The sequence below is a fragment of the Meriones unguiculatus genome, chromosome 11, assembly GCF_030254825.1.
Source record: "Meriones unguiculatus strain TT.TT164.6M chromosome 11, Bangor_MerUng_6.1, whole genome shotgun sequence".
Taxonomy (NCBI): domain Eukaryota; kingdom Metazoa; phylum Chordata; class Mammalia; order Rodentia; family Muridae; genus Meriones; species Meriones unguiculatus.
The window spans coordinates 61,389,874-61,406,388 of record NC_083359.1 but is presented as its reverse complement, the minus strand read 5'-3'; the positions used below and the strand labels follow the sequence as shown (position 1 = coordinate 61,406,388).

Genomic DNA, 16,515 nt, shown 5'->3' with positions numbered 1-16,515 from the left:
TCTGCAAGGGGTCAACAAAGGGGATACAAAGTGAATAAACAAATAAATACTTTTTTTGTTTTTTTAATTATTTTTTTATTATTATTTTTTTAATCAGTTACATTTTATTAACTCTGTATCCCAGCCATGTCCCAATCCCTCATTCCCTCCCAGTCCCTCCCTCCCTCCCTCATCTCCACCCTGCCCCTTTCCAAGTCCACTGATGGGGGGACCTCCTCCCCATTCATCTGATCCTGTTTTATCAGGTATCTTCAGGACTGGCTGCAAAGCCCTCCTCTGTGGCCTAACAGGACTGCTCCTCCCTTCGGGGGTGGGGAGGCCAAAGAGCCAGTCATTGAGTTCCTGTTAGAAATAGTCCTTGTTCCCCTCACTTTGGGAAACCAATTGGTTACTGAGCTACCATAGGCTACATCTGAGTGGAGGTTCTAGGTTATATCCATACATGGTCCTTGGTTGAATGTCAGTCTCAGAAAAGACCCTGTGCCCAGATATATTTGGTCCTTGTGGAGCTCCTATCCTTTCCCCATCAGACTAACTTCCCTTCTTTCTTATGATTCCCTGTACTCTGCCAAAGGTTTGGTCATGAGTCTTTGCTTTGAAAACACTGCTAGTTAGCGTCTTTCAGATGCACTCAGTAGACTCCTGTCATACGTTCAATGCACATCCCATCTGTCTTTCTAAACGAGGATTGTGAAATAATTGTGCGGAAAGTGAATAAACAAATAAATACTTTTTTAAAAAAAGAACAATCTGTTGCATCTAAATAGAAGTTCCTGAATCTTCTAGGTTCAAATTATAAAGGCTGTAGTAAATTTAATGCTTTAAAGTTGTGTTTTATAATACAAAATGTAATAGATATTCACATACACACAATTTAAATAAATCATGTGTGTGATTGTTTGCTGTATGTGTGTCTGTAGACCGTGTGTGCATAGCGTCCCTGAAGGCCAGAAGAAGGTGCCTCCATGGCACTAACATTACTAATGGTGCTAAGCTGCCAGGCTGGTGGGGAGCATGTGCCCGTACAGCAGTCTTCCTAATCACCGAGCCATCCCCCGGCCCCAAACATACTTCCGTTACAGTTTAGTAAATTCGGTAACAAAAGCAGTAATTACCTTGAAATATAATTTGAAAAGATTATAACATGACAAGATATTCATTAACAGTAGACATACTTCTATGTAGCCCAAAACTATATTTTTACTTTTATCTTCATAAAGCAGTCACAACTACAGTACAACTGAGCTACAATCCCTAGACACAAATATATATTTACTAAATTTGTTTTATATTATACTAGAAACTATTAATTTTATTGTTCAGTAATTGTTCAACATCATAAAAATAAGTATTCATACATAGAGATTTTAATTTTGTAAATTCCTCGAAGTAAAAAAATTGCTATTGAAATAATGTGATTATGTTTCAGTTAAGAATGTTTAGCGACATTGGAAGAGAAATCATTTAATTTAATAGAGTTTTCAGCACTGTTTGAGAGAATTACTTTATGCATTTCTCTTAGTTTTTTATTTATGTATTTAAAGTTTTACAAATGTTCTTTGTAAAAGGTTAAAAACACGCACACATTCTACATTTCAATATTAAATATATTATATCTTTAAAGCACAAATCTATAAAATAGACGTATTTAAATGTAGTATTAACCATGAATATTATTACAAAACAGCTCACATATGTATATGTATACACGTATATATATTCATGTAATTATGTTTGTATCTAACAGATGTAACAGTGTATGTGTAGATTGATTATTCCTGCATCCAAATTAGCTTTTTCTCATTCTTAATAAGCCAAAGAGGTTATAGATAAGTACAAGCAGAACCATCTCTAACTTCTGTAAAGCAAGCACTATTCCACTCATTTTCTGACTCTATTTTTTTCTCTTGTAAAAGATATGCATGAAACCAAACACATAACATACTATTTCACATTGGAATTTTTGGTAATTTTAAGTAATGCTTCCAAAAGAGAAAATCACTTTAGGTAGTAATGAATGAAAGTGCAGAGAAGCCTGCTACTGCATTCCACCAGGTCCCAGTCTAACACACTGCAGACACAGAGGTGGGGTGAGAGAGAGGCATCACAGTATCCTCAGATGCTTCGGCCCTGAAGAACATACGGAGATGAGCCTGTCTTTATGTCATTGATTTGAAAGAAAAATGTGTGTTTGACAACCATGGCATGCAGGCCAAATACTTGTGACTTGGCTGTTGAGAGCATTTGAGAAAATATCATAGCTGCAGGAAATCCCAATGTCATAGAAAACATGTTTTTTTTATTTTGTCTGTAGGACTAAAGAAAGATTTCACTTCATTTTGTAAGTGACTTTTTATGCATTATAGTGGTGAATATATCTTTATTACAGCCAAATATTGATGACATTGATTTATAAAACAATTTCCAATAAAAAAATGAAATAAAACAAAATAATAAGAAGGGTGCCATATATGGTCTTACCAAGTGAAGATAAGGCATAGTAATGTAGATATCAAAATCAAAACTTGATTAAACATTGCAGACTGTGTACGCTGAATGGCTCTATGAAGGTCATTCTAGAATAATACAGAAGAAAGATATTATAAATTCCGGTCAATACTAAATATACATGAAATTAAATACCAAGTATCCATGGTATGCATAATATGTATATTTAAATGAATTTGGTGGTAAACGTTCATTTACATGGATCTAGATATAACTTATGATAAAATTCATATTACAAAGATAGAATATGGAAAGACCAATAAAGCGCTAAATTTTAGCTCACTTGTATAGCAGAAAACAAAATACTTATAGCAATTAATCGCCAAGCCATGTATGACAGTACAGTCTGTGCCCGTGGTACACAGGAGCCTAAGAAAGGAAGACTGTGAGTTCAAATAGAGCTTTAGAACAAAAGCCATCTCAAAGACAAAGCCAAAAAAAAAAAACAAACAAAAAAACTAATAATCTCTTCCAATGGTAATATTTCTCAGGGGAAAAAAACAAAGTCAGAATTTCAGAAAAAAAAATATAAATAAAGGGAGCAGTTAAATGTAACTGGAACTATAATTAAAATTCACTAATGAACAATTACATGAACTAGAGCAGCCTATAACATAGGTTAAGAACAAAACATTTTTCCGTTAAGAAATATTAGGGTTGATTTCAATGGTGTTAATCTTAAAATAAATATGAATTACAGTGTATATGTTGAACAGACACATGCCATACTCCTCAGACAATATAAGCTTTTGGAAGACAATCTGGTAATAGATATCAAAATCCCAAAGCATGACATTTCTATTTTATGCATTCATAAAGTAAGTAGTTACTGAAAAAAATTCCAGACTTTAATCACTTAAAAATCCCGAGATGGACACTAATAGTTATATATGCTATGTTTATTGTAAAATTTTATTTGCCATATAAAATAATAGGTATTCATAATTATTAAAATAAAAGTATGCATATGAAAATAGTTCAAAACAATGAGCCTAGATAATAGTCTTAATAATATTGAGTAAATGTTAAAATAGCATATTTAATAACAAAGCAATTTATCCACTACTTGCCAGCATGTGATAATTTCAAATAAAAAATTGACTTGGGGGAGGGATTGGGATGGGAAGAGGGAGGGAACCACAAGTGGGATACAAAGTGTATAAGGTGTAATTAATAAAGAATTAAATAAAAGAAGAAAAAAATGATTTGGATAATTTCACATATGATCTGTGTGCATGCCACAAATAATTAAAGCATGGAAATAACCAAAAATATTAAATTCATAAGATACAACTTTTAATATTTTTCAAAACTTTCTATTAATCTCAAATTTTTAAGAATTCACTTTTATCCTTCTTATAATCAGGGAAGCAATGAGGAAATGAATGTCCCTAATAAAATGATCCCAGTTCATTCTTATGTTTTCCTATAGTTCATTAAGCCAAGACTGTTATGAAAACAAATAACTCTGTTTACTGGCCAGGATTTCATCTCTCGTTCTTTAGAATCTTAGGGCAGAGGGGCCAGTGACCCGAAATTCAACAGAAAACTGCATCCTGTGAGAGCCAACAGAGCAAAGTACAGAACTCGACAGGCGTATAAGTCCTCAGCTAATTGCAAACAGTCTATTTTTCTCTAATACTGTCTAATCATCCCTGTCTTCAAGAGGTTATTTTTTCCAACAGCTAATTACATAGTAATTCAGAAAGATTTATTTGATTCTGGATGCATTTTTTTCATTAGCAATTTATTTAGTCAAATGGTTATTCTTTGGGTCAGGAAGACAGCAGGAGCTGTCAGCAGGCCATGCTCGCACACTGTTTTCTGCCACTGGCCATATGCTTCCCTGAGATCTGTGGGCTTACTTCCCATAAGTATTTAGAAGCACTCATCTGATGTAAATGCTCAAATGTTATTCTGCTAATTCTTTCGACAAAGCTTCTGACGTAATGTCTGCATAAAGGTCATTTAATGAAAAAACGAGTGCTAATACTAACAAGTGCAATTTTTCGTGAAATACAATCAATATTAGCAAATCTCACACACATGGGATACAACACCATGCACATCTTATCACAGAGAGCTTGAAACTAAATTACTTTTGCTTTTTTTAAAGATGATGACATTAACAGAGACATAAACTCAAATGCTCACTAAAGTACCCAGTATTCAGTAGGTCTGCTGTGGAGAAGCATGTGTTTCAACATTCGGTCTCTAGCTAGTACACTGATTTCAAAAGTTGTGGTAACTTTTTCTTGCAATTAAAATTTATCTTGTGTGTGTTAAGGGTGTATGTGTGCATGTGTGCGCGCACATAAATGCTATGGCTCTTCTGTGAGTGCATGCGGGTATCATGTCATGGCCCTTGAGTAAGTCTTAGGAGAGCTCTCAGGAGTTCGGTCTTTCCTTCAAACCTGTGGATAGAGCTTGAGTTGTCAAGCCTGTGAAGTTGCCCTCACCCACTGGTCCATCTGTCCAGCTCAGGGCGGAATCCTTAGAATAGGTATCATTGCTGAAGAAATCAAACACTGCTGACCTTGAGACTTGGAGCTCAGAACCCATTTCCTGCTCATTCCCTCCTTTCCGCCTCCAAAACCAACGTGACCAGTCATAGCTTGTCTTGCCAAGCAGTCCCCACCAATATGGGATAGCATCTGGAACTGTAAGCCAAATAAACCCTGTCTTCATTGATCTATTTTTTATTGGGTGTTTGGTCACAGTAACAACAAAACAGAAAGATCAAATGAGTACTCAGAAGTTGGTTTGTGATAAAACAGAAAATGTAAATATCATGCCTTTGTACTAGTTTACAAATATAATGGAGAGACCACTGAATTCTGGGATAGAGAATTTTTTAAATGTTTTAAGCAGAACTTAATGGTTTTTTTTTTTGTGGGGGGGGGAGGAGGCGGTGTGGAAAAACAGAGGCTCAGCTCACAGGACTTCGGAGGGGAACAAGAACTCTACAAGGAACAGGGCTGAAAGCCATTGGTGAAAGCATATCTAGAAGCATGTTGTCTATGCCCTGATAACTTTAATGAGGCTGATTTTTAAATTAATAGATCAGTATGTTTAGCACAAAAGAGTTCAAGACAGGACAATATACAGACTGTGACACTGTTACTATTGACTGCTCTTGCACAGGTTTCACTGGGAAAGAGCAACAACTAGAGCAGAAGATGTATTTTTTCCTCATGTGCCATTTGATTGTGAAAGAAATGAACTTAAAGTTGAGGGTAAGCTGCTGAAAGGCAGCTGCAATTGCTAAACAGATGAGCACCATAAAGAGCAACAAAGGGCCCTCCCCCAGGGTCAACACACAAAGCAGCTGCTTTCCCAGCTTGGAGGAGGCAAAAACTGGCAACCTCATCAAGTAGTACTGGTTTTGAAAGCATGAAAGATGCAAAATTTAAGGGTCACATAATCTCATACCCCATTTTTAAAAAGCCACTGAGGCCAGGAAATGCATGGCAGGAATGGAGTCCTTGCAAGGAAGCCATGAGAGGCCACTGCATGAAGCTGTAAAGGTGACATCTACATTGCAGTGAAGAAAGCAGGATTAAGAGATGGCCTGACCCTAGGATGTCAGCTAAGAAAACCTGTAGGCTTACAATGACCAGCTCAAGAGAGAGGAGAGAGACTACATGTGCTACTGAGTATAATCACTAATACCAGGATTATTTAAACTAAGCCAATTACAACACAAGCCTCCGGTGTTGAACACAATGCTTCAGGACTTCACATTTCCCCTGTTAAGTTAATTTACTTTTAGTAAATGTTTCTTTGCTACGGCCATAACCCTCTGGGTATGGAAATAGTCTGACAATGAACATTAGAAATATCTAACTATTTTTAGTGGCTCACAGTCCAGAAATTGCCGTGGAGTTCAGAAGAAAGTTTGGACTTTGAGTAATGTTGAAGCTATAACAAATAGGCACTTTTAAATAGAAGCAAATTTTGCCTTATGAGCCTATTTGGGCCAAAGATAGAAAATGTCCCTAAAGGCTCATGTGTTTGAACAGCTGGTGCTCAGCTGGTGGCAGTGCTTGGGAGGGTTATGAGAACTTTGTGGGGTAAGGCTCTGCTGTAAACCTTAGGATTTTAATATCTGGCCCCACTTCCTGCCCACTGTCTGCTTCCTGACTCCGCACAGGATGTGCTCAGCACTCCACGTTGTTGCTGCAATGCCTTCCCTGCAGAAACGCACCGTGCTCCTTGGAACAGTATATCAAGCACATCTTTCCTTCCTTAAGTTGCTTTTCTTCACATATTGGTTAAAACAAAGTCCTTTACTTCAGGCCCACCTTAGAACTGGAACAACAAAGACTTATTTAATGAATGCCTTACATTGTCCTTGCAAGTATTGGAAACTGTGGTGAACACTTTCGTGTCATAGGTATAAGTGATTCTTTCCAAAGAGTATCAACCTTTAATGCAGAATGTGGCTACCGCACAGAATTTTGTGTCTTTCTCCATCTCAACCCTTTTCAGAAGATCTGTACCCAGCTCAGCACAACACAAATCTATGAGAATGATCACAAGTGAGAGGCTAACTCTGAAAGGGTCTAACAAAACCGCACATTTTCATGAAGCTTGAAATTATTCACAATAATAGACAAAAACATCCCTAAGCCATGAAAATGAAGGCTGATGAACCACATAGGTATACACAGGTAGCCTTAAAAGTGTCCCTGTTCAAAAAGACTCTTCAAACATTTCACCTGTGTAGACAGCACTTAGGGGTTGAACTGATGACGTCAAAAACAGCCTAAACCATTTTCTTTACCCAAAACTGAACCACTGAAACCAAGGGAATACAGATTTTTATTCTTGTTAGGATATAGCAGATTCATCACTGAATTTTTATTAACTATATATATATATATATATATATATATGCTTATGTATGCTATATTAAGTACATAAAAAGTTTACCACAAAACATTAAAATAAAACTATGTGAAGCAGGTATTTATGGTAAAAACATTTGAAATTTTAATAATTATAACTGAACAAATTCTGCACATTCCGCAGATTTACGAGATTAGACAGAATGTCAAAGGACAAGATCAGAGGCCAAATAACTTTCTCTTTCTACTGTAACACTGAAAATAAGTAAGACATAGGGGATGTTTGAAAAAATATTTTTGCTTTGAACTCTACCTTTATTACTTACAATCATATTTTCCAAGGCATGTTTGGCAAGCCAACAGTTTAGAAAAACTGGAACAAATAAATTCCTTAAGGTAGGCCAGAATATCTGAAAAATAAGAGAAAACTAAACTTTTACCTCACAGAAGGAAATTATATCCAGCAGATTAAGAAGAAATGTAAAACAGAATAAAAATTTTAAAAAAAGATAAAGATTAAAGACAGCGTCAAATACTTTAAAATCAACAGCAATGAATAGCCTTTCACTCATTGCTGAAGTCTTTCTTGGGGAAGTTATTACAGGAGCATAAAGAGGCTTCTACAGATGTCAGACATAGCCATGCTGATTCTATTGTTAAATCTTATCATGTGTTTTTTACATTGTCATTCCTCTACTCAAGGTGGTGAAGAAGTACAAGACTGTCTTTTAAAACATATCACTGTCTTCAGATTCAACCGCTTTACATGGTGTTCAGAAGCTGCAGTCACTTGCACTGATATTTAGTTAGCTTGTCATTGAATCCAGTTCCAGCTCTCTCTGTAGATAAGTCACCCAAATTAAAACATAAGAAGCGAGAAGAAGCTTCAGATAATAATGACTTATTTTGTTTTTTTTTAAATAAATTCTAATAATTCCAATAATCATTGTTCTATCAAAGTGATACCAGAACCCAATTTTACAAATGAAACAGTCATGGTTACATATACATGGGACTGCGATGGAGCAGAGTGACTGTAGCACAGGATATTACATGAGGGATTCAGAACTTAGAGGGGATCTAGCTATTGGGTTCCATTCACATATCTGCTAGTGAAGAACTAAACTGGGTAAATACTATAGGCAAACTAGACAGTGTGCTTTCTGATACCTGTGGCAAACATTTCATTCTATCAGTTTTAATTTTTAAAATTCTATAAGTAATATAATTTTGAGGGTCTTTAAAGAATACTGACATTTGTTCAAATGATACATCTATACTGTAGAATTCTATAAAAGGTTTCATTTTGCTATTGTGCTGAAACTGACTATATTTCATTTAACTATGCAATTCAGTCACCATTTTAATCTTATTCTTTTTAAGAAGACAGGTTCTATTCAAAGTCTGAATCCATGCCTCCTAGCTTGTATTATGTAGAAGTATTTAGACTTAGAAAATTTATTTAAATCTAATGACAATTCGTTTTAACATGCTAAGACTTACTGAGATAATGAAGGGGACTGCATTAATTATTTCCAAGATGAATGGGATTCGTAAAATCTGCTCCCAGATATTTCCCTAAAAATAAACATTAAAAAAGCAAAAGTCAGAGAAGTACCAGGACTCAGAATTTATTTAGTAATGCCAACACTTTTATTAACGTATTAATGGATCTGTGTATTAATGTATCAATGACTTATAAATTAATTTAAGCAGAATTATGCTCATTAGTTTTGGTTTTATAATGTTAGAAGTAAAGGAAATAAAATATCCAAAGTAGGCCAGGCATAGTGCATATAACAGTTGAATTCTATAATACTCTCTAAAATAAGTTACTAATAAGCAAAGTACGCTAATAACAAGACCTTAGGATTAATTGTAACAATTCCACCATCATAACTATACTAGCTCTTGTAAGGCATCTTCTGTTTTTTGTAAGTCACATGTGTTTGTTAACCAGTATTATTTTTAAATTTGATCAAATCTAAAGAGCCATTAATTGTGCATATTTTAATCTCCCAGTCTACACTGTGAATTTAATTAGGAGTGAATGTGCAATTTTCAGGGCCATGTAAATAATGAGTGTATGAGGGCTCTTAACAACGTCAAGAAAGGCTATAACAATACTAAAACAATATTGTATTTGTGGGCTCCCAGTGAGTTCCTGCAGGGACAGAATCTCACAGTAAGTGCAACCCTGGCTTCCTGTCTCACCTCTCGCACTTTCCAAGGCTCACTCCCTTGCTGTAAAGTCAACCAACACAGGGACATTGAAGAAGCCAAACCCATCAAGCTACCTAAAATGACTTACAGACTTCAGAACCATGGGACAAATACACCTCTTCCTTTGTGAAATAGCAACACTGTATCTCATAGCAAATCTGCAGAATGTCTTCAAAACAATTTAATGTATGAAGATAATCCATACATTAGCTTAAAAAAATTAACAGAAATCTGGATTGCCTACATTTTCCACTAGATATAAATGAGATGTTCTCAATATTCTTTGGGGTTTCAATAGCTCAACACATTACAGTATAAGTATGTCCATATCCCCAAAATATTGTACTGGATCATCTATTTCCTAAGATATTAAAAATATTCTGTTATGCTATAGCCAGTGTAGTGGGGGATGGTGGAGGATGGAAGCACATGGAAGTTCTTCTGTACAGAAACGTTATGAGTAAAATGATGCCTTTCTCATCAATTCAAGCTAAGTGAAAAGGATTCAAAAGAATCACTTAGCTTCATGCAGACTCTAGGCTATATTTAGCCTATGCCTAAAATGAGGAAAAATGAGAAAGACAAAGAAAATGAGAGGTAGACTAAGAACAAGCCACAGTTTTTCCAATTATAAGACAATAGTTGAGTGGAATTGGATACAGAAACAAAGGAAGGTAAACTGACCTCATTTTAAGTGGTTTACCCTCAAGACATGTGGCTGAGGAGACAGAGGATTGGAACAGTTGGGGACCTCAAGAGCCCAGGATCTTTATCAGACCCTGAGGAGCTAGCCTGCGGCACTGCATGAAGGGCCTTCAACCCAAAGCACAGCATGGCCCTGAGAGCTCTCACAGAAAGGGAACAAGAGTTTGGGAGCAAGGGAGATACGGACCATAGTTCCCTCTTGACCTCCTTCTCTCTTGGAGTCCCAAGTCAGTTGGCATCAGACAGAGGGAGGAAATGGAGGTGGGGAAGAGAACCATGATGTGCACGGTTTGAACTGGGGACAACCCATGCTTTTCATGCATTATACAGTTATGCATAAATTGTTCATGCTATTAGCATGGACCAGCAGGAGGTTATGGGAGCTTGAAGAGATGTAGGATGACCAGCTTTTCCATACTGACACTGACTCAAAACTCCAATCAGTTTCTCCAAAACTGATTTTACCGATGTCAGGTTATTTTTTACTTTACAAATTAGTATTTTCCATCAGTACATAAACAATTCTATCATTTTTTCTTATGGAAAAACATCCCACTGAAACACTGGACAAACTTTGCTCGTGGTAATGTCAGCTAACATTCATATGAGTTTCACACATTATCTTTTTTAATCATTTTATTCTTGAACTATTAAGGATATCTATAAAATGGCATCTGATTTGACTAGTTTCATTTTTCAATTATCTTTCATTTTAGGGAAGAGGGTTCTTTATATATTTCTGTGATCCCATTGTCTAGAGAATGAAGTACAAGCTCATAGTTATTATTATATATTATTATATTACATGAAGATTCACAATTTTAACTCTAAATACTGGTTTAGCTTGTAGTTAGAATGCTCCTCTCTCCATTCTAAAATAACCCACAGATTCATGCAATATAAAATTTTACAGTTTCCTGAAGCTGCCAGTTTTTTATACTTATGAAAATTTGTTCAGATTTCTTTCTTTAGATAAAATGCCTTACTCCCAACACAAGAGTTTGTAACATGAATTGCATAAAATGTACTTATTGGGGCTAAAGTAAGCATGAAAATGAATAAATGAATCCCCAAATATTTTATATACCCTGTCCTTTATTTTTAACTGAAGTTTACACCTTGCTAATAAACTACATTGAAAACTTCCCCAAATGTAAGTAAATACAAATAACTAAACATGAAGACAAATTTCAACAGAAATTTTCTGAAAGAGTTCTATCTGCATGTCATTCTAAGGACTTTTATCTAGGCTTTAGCTACAACTTATAATCAGCAATAATAACCTGTGATTTCCAAAGATTTTATTTCTAGCCCTGATAAATACCCTATCTTTAAAATTCTGACTCAGGTCAAATATTGAGGTCTTAAAATCGTAAGTGCAATCTGTCTGAAAGCCAAATTTATGTTCTGTTCCTGATTGAGCTCTCTCTCACAACACCAATCAAGTATCCTTTCAGAGATCAGACCTCTACTCTTGCCTGATGCGTCCAAAACAAAAAGGGGGAACTGTAGAGAGCTGCGTAATGCCGCGCCTGAAAGATGGAGCTGGTTTCCGCCTTCCACCTTCCCGATGGTGAGTGCTCTCTGTCACAAACAACTCCATATTTGGCTAAGGCTGAGGATCTGGCTTGCTTCTGTGTATGTGGACCTAGCTGCATTGCCCACGAGGCACGCTGGGATTGGCTACCCAGAGGCTATTTTAAGCTGTGGGCTGGCTTTCCCCAGGGTCAGAAGATTGTTCAAGGTTCCTGAATAAACTGCATTGAGAAGAACAAAATAAAATAAAATAAAATAAAATAAAATAAAATAAAATAAAATAAAATAAAATAAAATAAAATAAAATAAAATAAAATAATCCTAGTACACCATTTTTTTCCATACCACATGAATGTAACGTATCAACAAGACATAAACATTTGCAAATAGAGCATGGTTTTTTTCTAGTTAACATTTGGTTCATTTTTGTCTAGTGTCAAACGTCTGATTAGCATCTGACCATCATTCCTGTCCTGCTGGAATCTACTTACACTCTCTAAACCTGTATTATATTACCAAGCATGTATTGCCAATGTGCCAATCACTTCACACCACTCACTTTAAAACTCTTCAGGTATTCACACGGTTTAACAAGAAAAAGTGCTCCTATAATGTAAAGGTACTATATCATCTGGTGTATATTGAGCACTCTATCCTTATCTTATATTTTAACTTTAGTTTAAATTACATGTGTCTGCATGCGGCTATACACATGTGAGTCTAAGTAGCCAAGGAGAACAGACATATTAGATTTTTCTTGAGTTGTGGTTACAGAGATTTTGTGGGCTACCTGACTTGGGTGAATGCCATGGCCTCTGGAAGATCAACAAGTGCTCTTAAACACTGAGCCATCTTTGTAGCCTTCTAGACATCTTCCAAGTCATTTTTTTCCTTTTTTTAAATGATTTTGATTATCTTAAAATCTTTAACACTTTGTATCACCCCATAAGCCCCTCCTTCCTCCCTTTCTGATCCCACCCTCCCTCCCACTTCTTCACACATGCTCCTCCCCAAGTCCACTGATAGGGGAGGTCCTCCTCTCCTTTTTTCTGATCTTAGTCTATCAGATCTCATCAGGAGTGGCTGCATTGTCATCTTCTGTGGATCATCCTGAGTGAGCTGTCCCAGAAGCAGAAAGACACACGGTATATACTCACTCATATAGACATGTGATATAGGATAAACCTACTAAAATCTGTACATCTAAAGAAACTAATCAAGAGAGAGGACCCTAACTAAAATGCTTCCAAGTCATTTTGATCCATAAAATGTGACATAATGTGGGCCTTTGTATACAAGTCTTCAAGTGGCCTCCTGACATTAGTTTACACATACTAAATTACTTTCAGCAGTCTTTTTGTTCTTTTATTTTGCTTTGTCACACTAGAGAAGAAATGGCATTGATACAACTAGGACACTAGAGATTTTAAGCCACACACAGCAACAGTCAACATAAACATAACTCAAGATACTTTGATCTGTTCCTCATACAAATACCAAACGGATGAAGTTCAATTTCTGAATAAAGACTGCTGGAGGAACCCTGCTGTTTAAGGTTGTAATTCTAAGATCAGCATTAAGTTGGAGGACTCCCTCTTTCCAGCAGGGCCTCTTGCTCTCTGCCTGACTTGATCTGGAGAGTATCTTTAGAAACAGATGACCCATACAAGAATAAACACATCTAGTTTTATGTGTTAAAAAATAAACAGATAACACAGCCCTAAATTCATCAATCTGTTAAATCCATTATATAATAGGATATTCTTTTTTAATATTAGTTACTGTTTATTAACTTTGTAGCCCTGCTGTATCCCACTCCCTCATTTCTTCCCAATCCCACCCTCCCTCCCTCATCTCCTCCCTGCCCTTTCTAAGTCCATTGATCGGGGAGGTCCTCCTTCCCTTTCATCTGACCCTGGTTTATCAGACATCTTCAGGACTGACTGTAAAGTCCTCCTCTGTTTCATCACAGTCTTTCTAATTAAAATGTTATACTTTGATTAAATTTATTATGCAAATTACACCCATTTTTAAAGAGAGAACAAACTTAAGGTGAACTTACTTTCTATAAAATTTAATGTTGCTTTGAGTATAATAACCACTTCCATGTTTATTTATGAGAAACTCCTCCATCATGCCATATCTATGTACAACCATTTATCACTAACCTATGTCTACATATATTTATTTAAACTGAGGTCACTGATTTACCAGGTTCTCAATAGAAGTTGAACCAATGTACTTTCTACAGTGAGAAAAGGAAGGTAAATTGGTATTTCCTAACTATAAATAACAATTAAAGGCAAGACTAAGAAAAATATAAAAAATGTTTATCTATTTCATCATATGCATGATTTTGTACTAACTTATGAAATAAGTTGAAAAATATCTTTAACCAAATGTCATTTATCTACTCTGGGTTAGTTCTCTGTAAAGCTAGGAGGTATATTTCATTTGGCCTACCTGTAATTGATGTACTGTGGGAGAAACCATTCTTAGGTACATACTCTGTCAGTGGAAGACCATTTATTTGTTAAGTAAGTACACTCCTCACTCTGATGTAATTTGTTTTCTCTGGGCTCTATGACACCTACACTACATTAGATTGTGTTTCTCATTTTAAAGGAGATAGTTGAATAGTTGAGATTACCTTTCCATGTCATTATAAGTAAACAAGACAAATTAATGGTCAAAATTTGTTTAGGGTACACAGCAAAATTAACAGAAACGGGAAGGTAGACTTCAGGACTCAAGGTGCTTGTAAGCACACTTAGTGGGATACAACAAAGAGCTATTATGTTAGCTCTTTATGTTATACAGAATAAAATTTACAGAAGGGGTAGAATTCATTTGCCACCTAATTTAAATTATGAAAAATAAAATATTTCTCTTTTCTTGGTGATGAATATAAGATATTAAATGCTATAAAAATAATATTTGCTTAACTTTATGTAATGAGAATTAGATTATATCTTATGAAAAAGAAAAAGAAACAGATGACCTTAGCCACCTTTTTATATGGCCTCTGACACAACGCCCAGCCTCTCTCCCTTCTTTGAGCCTATATGATAATTGGGTGTTGTGTTTCCATTCACATGATAGGAGCATGCTGTATAACGTAAACCAAGCATCCTTGAAGTGACTAGTTCTGACAATTACATACACCTATCCTGATGCACCCTCTCCCATGGGGTATTGAGCCTTTGTTCTCTGGAATTAAAGTTTTGAACTAGCTCCCTGGTAGTGTGTGACCAGGTACTCGTGGTCATTCCAGGAAGCCGCTAGTCCAGTGCCCCTCCTGACTGCATGGACTACTGGGAGACAGCCCTCAGGCAGGAGGAGAACAACAAAAGACAATATACCAATCACACTGTGTGTGTGTGTGTGTGTGTGTGTGTGTGTGTGTGAGTGTTGTAGCAAGTGAATGAACTTCCCACTGAGGACTAATTTTTATGGTCAAACTACTTAGAGGAATAATATGTTTATGACTACAAAAAAAGCACATATATTTTAAGTCATGCTCAGTTGGCTTAATTCTTAGGTCTCAGGTTATCTTCTGAACTAAGTGATGCATTCATAAATTATTTTTTTCCTAAAATAGTTATAAGTTAATATGTAAAGGATCCACGAGTTTCACTGGCCATTAGGAATTCCTAGTGGACCTGCATCATAAGAATCCACAGGACAAAATTAAATTATGATTAAAAAAAAAAGAAAATGCATTGATGGAATGCCACTATGCAGGGAACTATGAACAACATCCTAAGAGAAGCAAAGTGCTTCTCGAAATCATATCAAACACTTATTTCACTTAATTTCACTTTCATGATAGAAACAAAACACAATTGTTCCTTGTAAGTGATAATTTGCTATCAATTCTCCCCGTGTAATAGTAGGTTATTCTTGCTGGCAGAATTCAATAAAATGTAAATAAAACTTAACCCGACCATTTCTGCTACGGCGGGCATGTCAGTCCTTAATCAAACTATAGCAAAATACATGATAGAAAATGTACTAGATGAGACCTGATAGGGTAGGGTCAAATAGGGAGGGAGGAGGACCTCCCTATCAGTGTACTAGAGGAGGTGCATAGGGGAAGAAGAGGGAAGGAGGGTAGGATTGGGAGGAGACAGGGAGGGGGGCACAGCCTAGATACAAATTGAATAAATTGTAATAAATGATAATGATTAAAAAAAGAAAATGTACTAGATATTTTCACCAAGGAAAGCAGGAAAAATAGAAAACAGTATAAATGTTGGAGAAATATAGCAATCTAGTTGTTGTAGAGCCCAGTTTGAACCTAGAAATTTTATACGAACACTTTTTTCTTTGTGTTTGTTTGTTTCTGAAACGGTATATTAATTGCATTTCTCCCTTCCCCTTCCTCCTTCCAAACCATCACGTATAGTCCTACCTATTCTCCTTCAAAATCATTGCCTGTTTTTAATCAATTACTATTGCAAGTATACAAGCATTTATATATACATATAAATTTCTTAATATAACTTGATGAGTCCATACAATGTCACATTTGTATATATGTTTTCAGGAATGATAGTTTAGCTGTGGACAACTAATTGGAGTATTCTTCCCTGGAGAGGAGCTCCTCTCCTGTTCCCAGGTTTCCACAGTTGCCTGTAGTTCATTGTGTGGGCTTCCCCACCTCTAGTGTAGTATCGCCTTTTCAGCTCAT

At 35.9% G+C, this 16,515-nt stretch overlaps 1 protein-coding gene across 2 annotated transcripts in view; it reads right to left on the bottom strand.

The window, feature by feature from the left end:
- Window positions 1-16,515, bottom strand: part of Kcnt2 (potassium sodium-activated channel subfamily T member 2) — a 383,380-nt gene that overhangs the window by 230,891 nt on the left and 135,974 nt on the right. For both annotated transcript variants that reach the window (XM_060364407.1, XM_060364409.1), the window contains exons 6-8: window positions 8,862-8,936; window positions 7,685-7,768; window positions 2,482-2,576 (exon numbers count right to left, since the gene is read on the bottom strand). In XM_060364407.1, the coding sequence (XP_060220390.1) occupies window positions 2,482-2,576; window positions 7,685-7,768; window positions 8,862-8,936 (254 nt within the window). The remainder of the gene's footprint in view (window positions 1-2,481; window positions 2,577-7,684; window positions 7,769-8,861; window positions 8,937-16,515) is intronic.